This window comes from Cyanistes caeruleus, chromosome 13 (assembly GCF_971803275.1).
Source record: "Cyanistes caeruleus chromosome 13, bCyaCae1.hap1.1, whole genome shotgun sequence".
Lineage (NCBI taxonomy): Eukaryota > Metazoa > Chordata > Aves > Passeriformes > Paridae > Cyanistes > Cyanistes caeruleus.
This window is the reverse complement of record NC_141713.1, coordinates 11,607,243-11,622,533: the sequence shown is the minus strand read 5'-3', so window position 1 is coordinate 11,622,533 and position 15,291 is coordinate 11,607,243. Positions and strand designations below refer to the sequence as shown.

Genomic DNA, 15,291 nt, shown 5'->3' with positions numbered 1-15,291 from the left:
TAAATTTTTATTATTATGCTTTCTTACTATCATGAAAAATATCTTTGCAATGATACAGCCTCTAAAATCAGTGTGAATTTTGATTTTAGAATGTCAAAGATTTCATCCTTGTATCTAATACATTAATAATCTGTTCATGGATGTAGACACACCCATGCATTTTAATACTACCTTGTGATTCTCAGATTGGGAAAACACGATGAAACATGACTTCAAACTCTTTTGCATACAACTTTTATTTGATGTTTATTTTATTTTCTAACAACATCCACATCCATGTGCTGTGAGCAGCCCATAATCACAGTGATGTATAAAACACAGTCAAGTTTGTTGTGTGTCGATGCATTGAACAGCAATGGAACATTCCCCTGATCACTTTGGACTTGATGTGGTTTAAAAAGCCACTTGAATTTGTACAGTACCTGGTAGTAAAACACCTTAGAATCAGAGCTCTGTTCTGTACAGTGGAAGGGTTGAAACTCTTCATGCCCACATGGCAAAGTTCTGAAGCTGCTTCCCCAGCTGCAGCTCTCAAGCACGTGTGAGATTTTGGGGTGGGGAAATGGACCTGGCAGTGCAAATATTCATGCAAACAGACCACTGAGGACCAGCCATAATAAAATCAGAGAGAACAGGACTCAGATGAGCTGACAGCTCAGATTAATTACAGCTCTGCTGTCCAAATGTGGACAAAACTAAATACTGTAGAAACCAGAGGACCAGAAACGTTAAGTTCAAAACATATCAGAAGGAATTTACTTCAAACACAATGGGAAATAACTCTGTTGCCTTGCTGATAAAAAGTAAAAATGATACTGCTTTATTTTGTCCATAGAATAATTATGGTACTCATGTTACTGAAGTTCCAACCTACAAATTCAACAATATAGAATACATTCAAGAAATCAGAGCAAGCATGCATTTTTCGTCTATTTGATTTCATAAAATTACTTCAAAATTTGAGTGATAATTTAATAATTTCAAGCTTGTGAAAAATTTTACTTGGAGGAGGCCTATAATTGTGAGGTGGGAAAATCAGAGAGTAAATTACCACTACAAAATTGGTTTTGTGTGTGAAATAAGTAAATATATGTATCCTGTATATAAAATAGTAGTTTATTACCAAGAAAAAAAAGCTTCAGTGGATTTCTTTTCAGAGTTCTTATGCAAGTAAGAAATTCTTGCCCACTGAAGTGCCCTGAAGTGTTTTATGATACAAAATGAGTAAAAAGGTTTTAAACATGGTTACATTTGTTGTTTTTTCTTCTTCTGGCTGCTTTATCAATTTCCTTTTTTAAAGGGTACAAAGAATGTAGAAACAGAGGTTAAATTAGATAATCCACAGATTCATGCCACTGTGTCTTTTCATGACCTAAAAAGTAGAAGTCCTAGAAACATAGAATCTTTCAATTTGAAAAAGATTATCAAGTCTTACCATTAAATCCTATTTCATGGTGTCTTCAACTGCCCAGTTTTAGCTGTATGTACAGGTGGTATAGGATTGCACTTCACTGTTGTAGTTTTTGGCATAATGCAAATATTATGGAGAATGTTTTAAAAGTAACCTAGCTGCAATAAATTTTTCAATAAACCCTTTCAAGCGTGAAACCAGGAGTTTTTTGGGTCATTAGGGAGAGACACTCTCCTGCTATGGTGTGAGAACATGGGCAACAACTCCATATCTTACTCTCTGAAGTAGAATTGAGCAACTAAAATCAAATCAAAAAAGGATTTGGCACATCTTAGGCAGCTTAAAGGGAATTTGACCTTCTTCATTCAAGGTGAGGTGAGGTGGGAAATTTCTACAGTCAGTCAGGTGAGGAGGTGGGGCTGGAAGTTACCCTGCCCATGTAACACTGGTGATGTCTGGTGTTCATTACCTCATTCTCACCTAGCCTTTGTTAAGATGCTTACAGATCCTCAGCAGCAGGAGACTGGGTTTTAAAAACGCAGAACAGTTGTCTCAACTGCCATTATTACCTAGTACTCTGAAAATTACTGCTGTTGGTAAAATCTATAGGACACTGGAAATCTTCGGTGTTTGTTTAATAGGTCAGCAAAATACGGTAAAGAAAAATGTTTGAATGACTTCTTGTTCTAACATTTCTTTACAACTTATAAATGTCTTAAATATTTTAAATTTTTTCTTGAAATAAATTAATGTTATTCAATCAGATGTTTTGAAAACAGGTAATTAGAGCTTTTGTTGTAGTCAAATACTGCTAGGTCCAGCTTCAGGGAGATGGGGGAAAAGGGACTTGTGTAGTCCTGGGATTAAACCACATCAGGTATATTCATTTATTGACCCTCAAACCTCTGAACTGGCAGTGTTTGGAAGGGAAGGCATCATTTTATCTGAACTCTGTGGTTTTAAAATAATCAGGAATTGTATAACATGGAATCTACAACAAAGCTATTCTGTACTTTTAGTCTTTCTAATTACTGCCTGTGGCTCTGTGTACAATTTGTCACCTGAAGTCATTTAGGGGCAACAAAACATTTTACTTTCCATATTTAACTAGGAATGATGATTATTTCTTAGTGGTTGTGAAAACCCTGTAACTTTAGTGCTGATCCATTCCATCACCCTGATTCTCATTTGCGTTTCTTCTGGGTGTGAAAACCATCTCCAGCAGAGGCTGCCTTTCTATGGGGTGCATGGATAAGTCATTGTTTTTCTGGATGTTGTTCAGGCCTCTTCCTTTCATTGTCTGCACTCTGCACCGCCTCAGAAGAGTCACTAGGATTGCCTTCATCATTACCATGGCTATAAACTTCCCCACACAGCTCCGGGGGCCGAATCCAAATGGCTGGAAATAGCGTGAAGGAACCTGCAGAGGAGTAAACATGAGGAATAACTCAGAGACAGGTTTTTCTCCATTAAAGCAGTGAAAATAATGATGGAAATTGGTAGTAGATATACACAGAAAGACTTGTGGAAATATTCTTTTAGGAGCAATTACTCATTTCACACTGGAAGTCCCACCCAAGTCAGGCCCAGCTACAGACACTGACAGAAGTACGGACCAGCCCTTGGAAATTCAGAGGCAGCAGGGATTGTGGAATTAAACAGTTGAATTCTGCTCAGGTATTTGTCTGTTTGTCCTGGGACTCACAGGGATATCACTACAAGCTGTGAAATGGAGTGAAGCTTCTGCTCTTCAAATGCATTACAGCTCATTAAAAAGTTCTTCAGAAAATGTTCATTATAAAACTCATAAATATCTGCTGCTTTGTCTAAGGATAATCACTAAGCCATACACCTGCTCCATTTATAATGATAAAGCTAGTGTTTCTGAGAACTAATTTGCCAAAAAATGAAATGTTAGAATTTTTGATATCTAATAGAGAGATAAGATGTATAAAATTATTGCCTTTTGTCCTGTCAGCTGAAATATGAAATGTGGGATTTCCAGGATTGCTGAAGAGTGAACAGCCAGTTCCTGTTACTTTTAGTGCCATCAAGTAGATCAGTTGAAAACATTAGGTTATAGCTTACATATATAAAAGGTTATAAATATTTTTTTTCTTCATCCATGTAACTTCTTTTTAAAAAAGTCAGATATTAACCATGTTCTGATTTCCTATTTAACAAGAATAGAGTGGAAAATGTTTATTTATATCAAATCATCTGGAAAAAAGTATGCTGTCTTTTCTTATTTCAGACTGACAGAAGTGTTTTGTTTAATTATTTTTTTTAAGTAAACTGAGCTGTGCCTTTGGAAATATTATATATAAATACAAGTGTTTATAACACAGAGCAAGTACAGCAGCTGTCAGTACAGCACAATGGCAAATGCACAGCCTGTGAAAATGGAAAAATGTTTAGATCCTAACAATGGCATCTTAGCATAAATAATGCTGTGGATTGCTATTCACTTAGAGAACTGGAGAAAAATTGTGCCTGCCAGAATAATTATGTGGCAAACAGAATGCATCAAGTCAGATAGAAAATGTGTGGTTAAATATTTGGTCAAGGGGAAATATTTTTAGTAGCAAAATGTCCTCGTAAATTAAGCAAGATATCAATTTTTGATAGAAATACTTGGAATGTAAATAACGAGTGGCAAATTGGAATCTATTCACAGTGAATGGTAATTTTGATAAACTTCATCACTTGCTCTCTTGAATTTTCTACTAAGACTTTTTTTTTGAGCTGTTGTTTTTAATGCTGTGTGCGGGGTTTGGTCTTGAACACTCATATCTTTTTTTTAAAAAAATTTTTTTCCCCCTTTCCTTAGCTGTTTCTTCAGGTGTTTTTACTGGTGAGTCCATTTTTGGTGTATCAAATAGGCTGTTTCTTTCTTTAAAGCTGAAGTTGCTACTGTTGATGCTCATTTGTGCAGCTGCTAACAGATCAGTGCAGTTTTAATCTCTCCAGGTTATTGCTGCTGAACAAATACAGTTTCACAAAACCGATTGCTTCATCAGTAATCAGCGGAGCAGAGGTCTGAGTAAATAATCTGAAGGATGATTTGAATAGTAGGGGACTGCAAGAAGAAAAAATGTTCACGTATTTCTTTTGATTATAGTTCTTCTGGTAGTTAGAAGGTAACTTCATTTGAAATTCAGTGCTGAGTGGGAACTTAATTACTCAACATCTGCAGTATTAAGTTAGTTAAAGGTTGAAATTTTCATTATTGTCTATAAAATATTGTTAATCTAAAAAGAAAAGAAAGAATAACATGGGCACTAGATCCCCAGTCTCTCAGAAGTCACTGCTACACCTCTCCAGAGAATCCTCAGGCAGCCTCAGCTCTGTGTCAGCTGCTGGCACGGCTCTAGCGCCCTAAATCCTCTTTATTTTGTCCAGTGTCTGGGGTTGTAATAGCAACCCTGTGTGTCTGATAAATTTAACCAGAGATTTTTAATCAAAATTATTATGTCTGGGAGAAACTGTTTTCTATATTATAATTACTTTTTATTTAAAAGGCAGCTTGACAGGAAAATATCTGCCCAGCTCTAATAATGATAATAGTAATAGTAATAATAGTAATCAGCAGGTTATATAGTTAACTAGACACTTAGACAAAGGGAAAACAGTCCTATAGTCACAAAGTTCTTAAGCAAAGTAAGAGGGAGAGATGTTAACAATAAATAATATCCAAATTTCTGGAAGAAATAAGATGGAAAACTTACATTTTTCTCAAAATTTTCAAGAGAAAACTCATTTGGCTTTGGGAAGAATTCGAGTTTGTGCATCCGTCCGATATTGAGGATAATGTTTGTGCCCTTTTTCACAGGGTAGCCGTCAATGACATCGTCCTGTAACGCTTTCCGCATGATCAGGTCCACAACTGGCTGGTATCTCATGCTCTCGTAGATAAAATTCTCCACAATTTTTAAGTTTGGCATGTCATCACTCTGTATGTCCCTGTCGCCTTGTGGAATAAAGCAGATGGTGAAGAGATTAGCTGGTTAGGAGTTTAATTGCTTCACTGTACAAATATCAGAACATTTTGGGAAGATTCTCGGGGTCTGAAGTTGTAGGAAGGATCTGACAGCTTCTAAAGAGATTTTTGCAGCCTTACTTATTGGGGAAATCTGATGTATTGTTCGTTAGCATAAACCCTAGTTTATTAATTAACAATCTTCTCACCTTCTTCTTAACACTGAGTCTTTGTTCTTGTCAGCAAGAGCTCTGGGAGTCCTTCCCTGGCTTTTGCATGAGAGAGCAACAAGGCACAACAAATCAATCCCCACGAGCTGACAGCGAAGGGAATCTGGGGATAGTCTGGAGCTAATTCTGCAGGGACCTTAAACATTCCCCGTGGGGTTGGGTTTGGCTGGGTGTCCCTCCAGGCCCTGCTGAGGCCTGACACTTCCAGTTGGGATGAGGAAGATGCAGTGGCAGCGCTGGGATGTGCCCTGCAGGAGCTTCCCTGCTGTTTCCAGCCCCAAAGGGCTCCGGGGCTGCAGCCTGTGGGGCAGCCTTGGGGCAGACTAAAGGCACTTTGCCACCCTGGCTGGGCTCTTCCTCAGGGAAAAGACAAGGCTCTTGTACAGGGTAAGGCTTCAGAAAGAAGTGGGGAAAATAAGTGAGTCCTCTCATGAGGACAGAAAAATAAGGATTGTTAAAAGCACCTTAGAAAAAGTGTAAAAGACTTGTGATACATTTTCCAGTGTTTAACAGACCAGAAGTAAATTTTAAATAATACTGGCTGACATTAGTTTCTATATTGGTTCAGTGTCAGGCTTTGAATGAAGACTAGAGAAGGGGAAGAATGCAAATTTGGAATATCTTGATTGTGTTTTGAATAGTTAGTAATTAGTACTTAGAGGAAGCCAATTTGAGATAAAAATGGATGACAGCAGAATATATAATTTTAATTTTGTCTAGTCTTTCCCTTCTAGAGTCATAATGAAACTTAGAGAAGTTCTGTATTTTATCACAGAGAAATAATGGTGATTAGAAGTATTTGAAACAAGTGCCCCCTTTTGCTATTTCAGGGTAATTGGGAAATAATTTCAATGAAACTTGAGGTGAATGCTGATTTTACACTTTGGCTGCTGAGGAGAGAATATACCACATCATTTCTAATAGATTATCAGTTCTGATGATTCTTATTTTACAAATTTCTTACACTTTTTTCATTTGCTCTCAAATATAATCTTTTACATACAGTAGTAGTTCATATGTTTTACAGCAAACACTTCTATTAGGAGGTAATGCTTAAAATTTCCATGTTTAGATAAATGAAATTATATCACTGCTGAAGCAAAATCATATTCCCACATCACTGACTTTGCAGCTCCTGCTTACCCACAACAGTTTCAATTTCTCTCATCATCTCCTCTTCCACTGTGGGGTGCTCTGCAATCAGGATTAGCATAAAGAAGAGAGTCACAGACAGAGTGTCAGGAGCAGCAATCATCATCTCCAGCACACACTGGTTCACATTCTCAGCAGTCAGATCCCCTCTGTTCTAATAAAAGGAAAAAAAAAGTAATTTTTTGAGAAAATACTGATTGCTGGCTTCTGATGCCAACAAAGGTCCTATAAACTGCACAATTTCTTGACAGTTTATCTTATGCTAAATAGCATTTCTTTTTTGTCTTTCAGACAAAGGCAGAAATCTCATGTTCTGATGGCTGTGTGTTGTCTTACAGAAAAACAGAAATGTGTGTTCTTAGCTCAGGTTCTTAGTTTATTGCATTTCCTCCCAGAGTTTGTGAGCTGTCAGAGATTATACAAGATAGCAGCTGTATAGCATTTGAAACCTTTGCAAACAAAAGGCAATACATTAAATAATACACAGGGGTTAGGGAAAGGACTGAAGGGCACTCAGGGATAGATGCAAAGAGTTTTAGGGATGTTGTTTAAGCCATGAAATAAATATGACAAGCTCCTGATCCTGAAATACAAATATTCCTGTTTGAGTCACTGTCAGAGACTCCACAGCACCAACTGCTCAGCATCCCTTTATGATGATGTGACTTTTAGAGAGGCATATGAAGTTTAAATTGCAAAGCCTGTGCTCAGGAGAATGTCAGAAAAACCAAAATTAGCCATATTTTGAGTAAATTCCCAATACCTGTGCAAAAATCAGCTGGGATGCAAAATCCATGTGTTCATCCAACTTTTCCACAGTGGAAAGCTTTTGTCGTTTCTGTTCTATTAAGATTTCCATTGCTCCTTTAAGATCCTTGCTGAAAACAGATGAAATCCAACACATTGATAAATATCTGCACCAGGATATGACTAGAAATACAGAGATGTACCAAGAAAAGCATCTAAGGATGGCAGAAATAAGGTATTCCTAATGGTTAAATGGTTCTCTGCAGAAGTAGTAATACTTGGGCAAGGTGTACTTTTGTATTATTCTTAAATAATTGCTTGTCAGTCTGGAATGAAATCTTTCTCTCTTTTTATAGAATAGACTGAAAAGGAGAAAAAAGACGTCTAGATACACTATTAAAGTTTTTAAAGATTTATTCCCATTTCCAAAGAATTTGTTGATTTCCTTGTATTTTATGCTGTATTCTATCAGTAAGTAAAATGAATTAGAGAATATAAGAGATGATTTTTAGAAAAATGCAGGCAAGTGTTAAAAAACTTGTATCTTGGAGGAAGAGCTAATTTAAACTTTTCATATTTAAATAGTAATACTATGTCAAAAGTTTGTTTCAGGGATAGAAAAGGCAGGGTTCAAAAGTTGTTATAAAATTTGGGGGAATTTTAAATTAAATATAGATTTGGAGGCAATTATTTTTAAAAAAGTGTTTTGAAAAGATTTTGAGTGAAATCTTCAGGCTTTTCAAATGTCAGGTTATTACTGTTGAGATAGATAATTTGTGTTTGTAGGGTAAATGTATTTAGAACTTCAATCCCATAAAGATCTCTATTTATAAATATTTTATGTATTAAAAATATCAAGTGGTCCTTTTTGCAAAGTTTACCAGAAGAACATTAGAAGTCTTCATATCTTGTGATGGTTCTTTGCATTGCTTTAAATCCAGAAATCTTATTACTTTTTTTTTCTTTACAATAAAAAATTATTAATACATTATTTTTATGGGGCTGCTTTTGAAATATCAATATCTGCTTGCATGGGCTTTCTGGTAATAACTGGGCCATAATAGCTTATTATCAGCATCACAGGATAAAGCAGTAATCAGTGCCACAATAAAACTAGCAAGCAAATATTAGAAAAGGTGAATCTTCTGTTTAGTCCTCAAGGGCTGTCAATTAGTTTGGCTGAACCCAATCTTCTCCCTAAAGCCTTTATGTTATGTAGCACTATCAAAGCAATTTATTACATACCCTTGCTAAGGAGCAATTTCTCTCCCTAGGTGGAAAGCAAATCCAAAATGAAAAAAAGTGACTGCCAGTTCTTTTTAAAGCCAGCTCTCTTCTGGCAGAAGACAGAAAACAAGATCACAAAACAGGAAGAGGCATTTTGTATTTTTGCAAACAAGAAAACGGCAAAATGTGTTCCTTATTTAGGAAAAAAACCCCAACCTTGAAATGGATTATCACACTGAGCACCAAGTTTTATCTCATAAAAGAGTGGTTGACTCAAAAATGCCTGTTGAGGGACCCAATAAACAGGTACCTGCTCAAGGTTTACTCTTCAGGGACTGTGCCCTGAATACAGATGGGCTTCCTTGTTTGGATGAGCTCTAACTTACTCTGATTGTCCACAACTGGATAGCAAATATCACTTCATCCATACAATGGCTTTTCCTTGTCTGGACTGAGCCAGTGATCTCAGTTTTGTTTCACATTTGAGTGTGCTTGAACTGGTATTTTGGTGAATAAATTGAGACTGGACAGACAAAACTTTAAACTGGTCCAGGAACTCAGCTACTTGTACCACCAGTGACAAATCTGGTTCTGTCTTGGTTCTGCAGACAGGGGACCTCAGCAGCCACCTTTGCAAGTGTCACAATTTAGTTTCTAAAAGGCAGAGGAAAGCCTCAAGGGAAATGTTCATTCTTAAAATGAAAGAAAGAACCTTATGCAAACGCTTTGTAGAATGGTTCATACTCACACTGCGTCTTCGTATTTCTTGCACAGCCAAGAAATCTTAAAAAATATGTCAGGCTTTAATAAAAGTGCTTGCCAGGCATCAAAGTAGTTTTGAATCTTAAGCACAATGGCATTTTCTGAAAAGGAATATTAAAAAAAAAGGTCAATTGTCAAGTAAGATAAATCCTTCAGACAAAATTAATAATAAGATTGCATTCTCTACTCCACTAGGTTCATGGGAATTTGATAAGCAACCAGTAGGTAACATTTGTAGCACTTTGTACAGAAGGTCTTTGTAGAAACTCTTGGTAACTTGCTGCAAGGACACAGAGGTGTGTCAGCCAGACCAAAGTGTCTGCAGGAGACCAGCAGCAGAACTATTGCAGAACACTGAAATGGGCAATTTAGATGTCCTTGATAATATTTTTTCTGTCATAGGCTGAAAGAATCATAGAAAACATAAATTTTTAGGTGAACTTTTCAGAGCAATCATTTAGTTTGGTGGAACTATTTCGGATTCTTGCATGAATATAACATAATATTTGAATTGTACCAAACTGGTGCATAAAAATCTCTTTAAATGGTACAATTTATTAAGGTGGGTGACAAGCTAATGTGTACTTTTGGCCATATAAAACTCTCTTTTATAACTAACAAAATAATAAATCAATTTCAGTCAATAATATGGTGATTACAAGGGTGTGTCCTTGCTCTGGTTTTTTGAGACAAAACTGCTGAGTGGTACCAATGAATTTTCCTTGGATATGCATTTCAGACCCATCTTAAGTGACAAAGCTGAAAGTGTGGGTACCATCCAGAGGGACCCCGAGGAACAGCTTGTTGGACGTGTCGAGCATGATCCGCCTCATGAGGTTCAGCACGTTGATGTTCCCCAGCTCCGTCGTCACCTCCTGCAGTTTGTCCAGGTGCTCGATGGTTGACTCCACACAAATCGCGATCATCCTCACCAGCCCGGGACCAGACAGAGCTGAAACATTGGTGCAAAATGAGCAAAAGGTTTGTTAACTTCTGTACCTTCTGTATAACATCTCACTTGGTGATGATAGTGTCCATAGAATGGCAAATGTGTCAGTGGCTGGTGTAAAACAGCTCCAGAGCTTAACTGGTTTGTTGTTCTTTGACAGGAAAATAGAGGGATTTCAGACAAACACAAGGGCATTTTGGAAGAGATTGGCTGTGTGTGTCACAGTGATGCAGGCTGTCAGTGCACACCGAGTTACCTTTGGTGAAAAAGGGCCGAATTTCTTTCCAGTGTGCTGGGTTGTTGTTAAATATGATCCCGTTCTCGTACATGCCAATGCACTGGAGTCCAAGCTTGCTCCCAAATCGAGACACGTAGTGCCAGTGCTTCATCACATGGAACACGCTTGAGGATCTGGGCAAGCAAGGAGGGAAAAGCCCCAAATAAAAAGCTGTTTCATAGTCTGAATACAGCATTTGTATTCTGACATTTTACAGTTGCTCCCAAGTGCTTGACTCGCATTCTTAATTTAGCAGGAAATATAATGCTTAGCACGAAATGTTGTTCCCTTCACATAATTAATAATCTTGATTAATGCCTTCAGAATTTATATTAAAGCAGTAATTTCTTCTGTTCGGATTTAAACTATTTTTCAATTAAAATGCAAATGGTTAACGAGGGATTTTAAACTGAATAGCGTGTGTACATAGAAATGTGTAGGTACATATGATACACTTAGGCAGTGCCCAATGTCAGATATTTCAGAGGGTAAGGTAAAATATTTCATATGTACTAAATTACAGCTTTACTTTTGTATAGTCAATGCTATGTATTCCTTTGTAGCTCTTTGGTCATTCCCAGACACACCCTGAAAGCATAAAAATACATGCATCACTTAAATATGCATCATCATAACACAATGGTATGTGTGGGATTCACAGTAAATATTCTTAAAGAGACACATAAGGGAAGTCCATGATATGCATAATTATATTTACAGTCAGCAAGATTAATTTGCTGGTGCTGGCAGACAGCATTCTTGCTTCAAGATATAATTTCCTTTAGAGGGAGCCAGCTTTTCAGAAATGTGCATGTGATGAAACACTGATCAAAGAGAATCCAACCGAAAGAAAGAAACTCAGAACAAAGATCCAACATGAGACAATATGCTTCTTCCTTTACTGTGTGGCCTAGTCTATGGGCCAAACCCCAGACTACTAATGTGGGTTTAGTTTGTTTTTTCAGTCAGGTAATGTAAATGTGACTTTTGCTATTGACTGCAAATATTCTTGGTTTCATAGTTTTGCATGACCCAGAGGTAAAAGTTAACATTAAAGTTTTTTCCTATGTCAGGGCACGCTATCTGTGTTTCCCTGGGCATGAAAAGATGGTGTTGAATTCTGACAGCTGTCCCCAGAAAGGAGAAGGTGCATCAGGCTCATTTTTCTCCCTCCCATCCCATGTGTCTCCATGCAGGAGACACATCATAATATTTCAAGGAAGAATTTTGTCAAGTGGCCTTCCAGAAGCAGATTTTCCTAATTAAACTATTTAATGAACTCCTCCAAATGACGTCAACTGTTGTAACAACGACTGCAAATACTTCTCTCTGTGCATTAACACCTCAGTATTAGATTTGTTGCTAAAAGTTCAGATAACATTGGTGAAAAAAGATGACATTGATTTTCTTTTGCAGAAGTTGGGTTTTGTTTAGTTTTGCAGTGAATTTGTGATCCCTTGAAGATTTTACTTTAGGTTCTTGCTTTAAAAAATGTTAAATGCTTGTTTTCTATGTACATTCATTGATTTAAAGCAAAAAATGTCTGAAGGAAAACAATGTATTGACTGTAAATCTGACATTTTTCAGCAGCACTCCTGGTTGGTTTCTGATGAATTGATAGTACAGAGAGGGAAAGACAGCAATAAGAGTTTGTAGTATTTTCAAAGCATTCAGAGCATTATCAGAACATTTTACTGTTTTAGTTGATATTTGCAACTCCTTTGTTGCAAAGGTTTCCTTGTCATGATTACCTCTTTCTACAGAGGTTAAAATAGAGATGAAGCTGACTTGTACCATGTGGCAAATTCTGTGATTTTTCTCTATGCTGCTGTCTTTTAAAAGCTTTTACTTAATGAAAGTATGAATTGATTGACATTGCTATTGAAAAGGTTCTGATTCTTCATCAGTTACATATGGTAAACATTTTACTATTCTTTTCTTTTTTCTTTTTCATGGCATGCCTTGTAATAATGCAATGTAAGAAGAAAGCAATCATCCATTGGTGCTAATAAAATGATAGACTGAAGTTTAGCATTATGTTAAATACTGTGCATAATTGAAGCCTATGAATCCCATTAATTGGAGTGGAATTACTCCTAATACTATAATGCTGTATTTGCTTAGTTAAATCCCTGAATTGGAGCCATAATCTTCAAGCATTTATTTCCGATATAAGGAGAAACTTAAAAACACAGAAAACAAAAATTTGACTTAATCCCACATTGCAGTCAGCCTAGATCCCTAAACTGAATGTTGTCTTAATAATAAATGGAATAACAAAATATTTTTAGGATTAAACCACAGTGCTTTCCTTTCCACAAAAAAATATTAGGAGAATTCACCAATACTTCAATAGCAGAGTCTTTAAACAAGCACAAGGTTAGAAAAGGTCTGTGAATAGCAGAAAGTAAAAGGTTTTTGTTAGGACAATTTTTGAAAATAATAACTTCAATTCTACTTTAGAATAAAGCAGCAAAGAGGTTGAAAAGATATAAAGCTTTTCAATTTATTAAGTATAGAAAATAAGGATTTACTTGCTAATTATAAATGTTTCTTCACCGCTGATCCAAACTCTCACAAATTCTCCGTATGTCTTGTTGTAGTAGTTGCAGGCATTCCCTACTCCCATCCAGAGGAATCTCCCATGTGAAATGAGGGGCCCAATTCCCATACAGTATCCTGGCCCTGAGAAACAAGGTAAGGGAGGTTTGGTCTCACAGTGCTCACAGACAAGGAAACACTTCTGAGCATCTCCCTTTTGCAAGGAGGTTTTTAACGTGACAGGCGCAGTCTGTGCTGGGCAGTTCACACAGAGTCCTGCTCTGAAACCTGGTCAGAAACCACAGCTGTGCTGGTGAACCCTCAGTGTCTGAGGAAGCCTGAAGTGCCCTCAGTGGTACCTACAACAACAGCTTTCCTTGCTGCTCTGTACAGCTTCCAGCTGCTGCTCACTTCTGGAGGGACAGTGCCTCCATCCTGGAAATAGGAAATTCTCTTTTGGTCTTCTCCCAGAATTTCATTCAGGAGTCACCGAACTGGTTTAGGGTAATTCCTGTCCAACACCTGTGAGAGATCGTGTGCTGCTCCCCTTCATAATAAATATAAATGCAGCAGGGCATTGCATCTGGTGAAAAATAAGCTGAGCCATTAACGTCTAAACAAACCCCCAAAACATTACAGGAAGGAAAGGGAATTAGATGTTCTGTTTTGGAGGCTTTTCAGTGCTAGAGACAGAGAAAGATTGATAACCTACTAAAATCTGAACAGCTTCTTAGGTAACGGTTTAGAGTTAAGGCAGTTTAGAGAGACTTAAACTTTAAAACGTGTAAAAAGTAGTTTATAACACACGTGGAAATGAAAACATCCTGAGTTTGTGAAATAGTATTATACCTTTCTACCATACACAAAATAAAGCTGAAAATGAAATGTCATAAGGCCAAGTCACAATTATTATGGAAGTTCTGAAGTTAAAATAAGCCTGGTTTCCTTTATCAGGAATTTTAAAAAATCTGTATTATTTACACTGATTCATGATAAATTTTGTCTTTATACCATGACTATTCAGCATTACTTTGTCACTTTAAATTTAAGAAACAAACAAAAATTGCTCTGAAAACTTTTATGTGGCACAATAGCTAAAGTGAATTTACCTGGTATTGATGAAGTCTCTTCATGATTCCATATTAGAAAGAGAAAGCACATGAGGATGAGTATGGGCACTGTGGCCACGGGCATCGTGTCCGGTACCAGGCTGGTGATGTTGTAGTGCATCGGGTTCAGGGTTTCCAGGACCATCCTTCCAAAGAGGCTCTGCTTTGCTTCAGAAGGAGAGAGAGAGAAGTGGGGAGAGAGGCAGAGGCTGCCAAAGCTCAGATGTGTTCAGCTTTGTTGGTACCTCTCACTGCCTTTGTAGCTCCTACAAATGAACAAATCAGCTCTGGACATGGCTTTATAACGAGAGTGGCTGCCTGGGGAGCTTGCTGGGACAAGCTTCATCACAAGCCCAAAGAGACATGAAGCAGACACTTTTTTTTGCTTGGGAATAACAAAGGTTGTCTGACCTTGATGTTGAGGCATAGTTTTGGATATTTTGGCTGACAGACCTTTTATCTCTGATATCGACTCGGCTGGCCAACACTGAGGTTTACTCCTTGCAAATCTCTAACCAAAACACAAGAAATTAAACTTTCAGCACATGTGGAAGCATTGAATGAGTTCACTTGCCAGCTTTTGTCTGTCTTACTTAGCTGTTCCCTTCCTGTATGCCTGTAAGCTCCTGAATTTCCAGAATAACTGTGGTAGTTTTCAATGATATGATAAAGTACCCCAGTACCACAGTTTTTTGTTTGAAACATGTATTATAGCTTTTTTTAACTGCCAGACTTTGAGTCTAACAATGTAATATAATGTAGTGCATTTCTTTATGTCTTTTCTGTTAAAAACTTTGAAAAATATAATATATGCCATGGCAAACAGGATCATAGATTGTTGTTGCCATATTTTTACTCAGGTTGTAACCAGCACTCAGCACAGGAAAGAAAACCCAAGGACAGCCAA

The 15,291-nt window shown here is 37.1% G+C and overlaps 1 protein-coding gene across 1 annotated transcript; it reads right to left on the bottom strand.

Moving 5' to 3' along the window:
- Positions 1–220: 220 nt before the first annotated feature.
- CYP19A1 (cytochrome P450 family 19 subfamily A member 1) lies at positions 221–14,816 on the bottom strand. The gene is made up of 10 exons (XM_086848405.1): positions 14,630–14,816; positions 14,385–14,552; positions 13,269–13,419; positions 10,714–10,868; positions 10,284–10,460; positions 9,495–9,609; positions 7,536–7,650; positions 6,764–6,926; positions 5,140–5,381; positions 221–2,831 (listed from the first exon to the last, which is right to left on the bottom strand). Exons 2-10 carry the CDS (start codon positions 14,527–14,529, stop codon positions 2,565–2,567), a joined length of 1,530 nt encoding a protein of 509 aa, XP_086704531.1. The 5' UTR covers positions 14,530–14,552; positions 14,630–14,816; the 3' UTR covers positions 221–2,564.
- Between the last annotated feature and the right edge of the window lie 475 nt (positions 14,817–15,291).

Coding starts and splice junctions, on each gene's coding strand:
- CYP19A1 (XM_086848405.1), bottom strand. CDS start 14,529: ATGGTCCTGGAAACCCTGAACCCGATGCACTACAACATCACCAGCCTG. Junction 7,651..9,494: donor AAGAAATACGAAGACGCAGT/GTGAGTATGAAC, acceptor ATCTGTTTTCAG/CAAGGATCTTAAAGGAGCAA. Junction 5,382..6,763: donor AGAAATTGAAACTGTTGTGG/GTAAGCAGGAGC, acceptor TTATTCCACAAG/GCGACAGGGACATACAGAGT.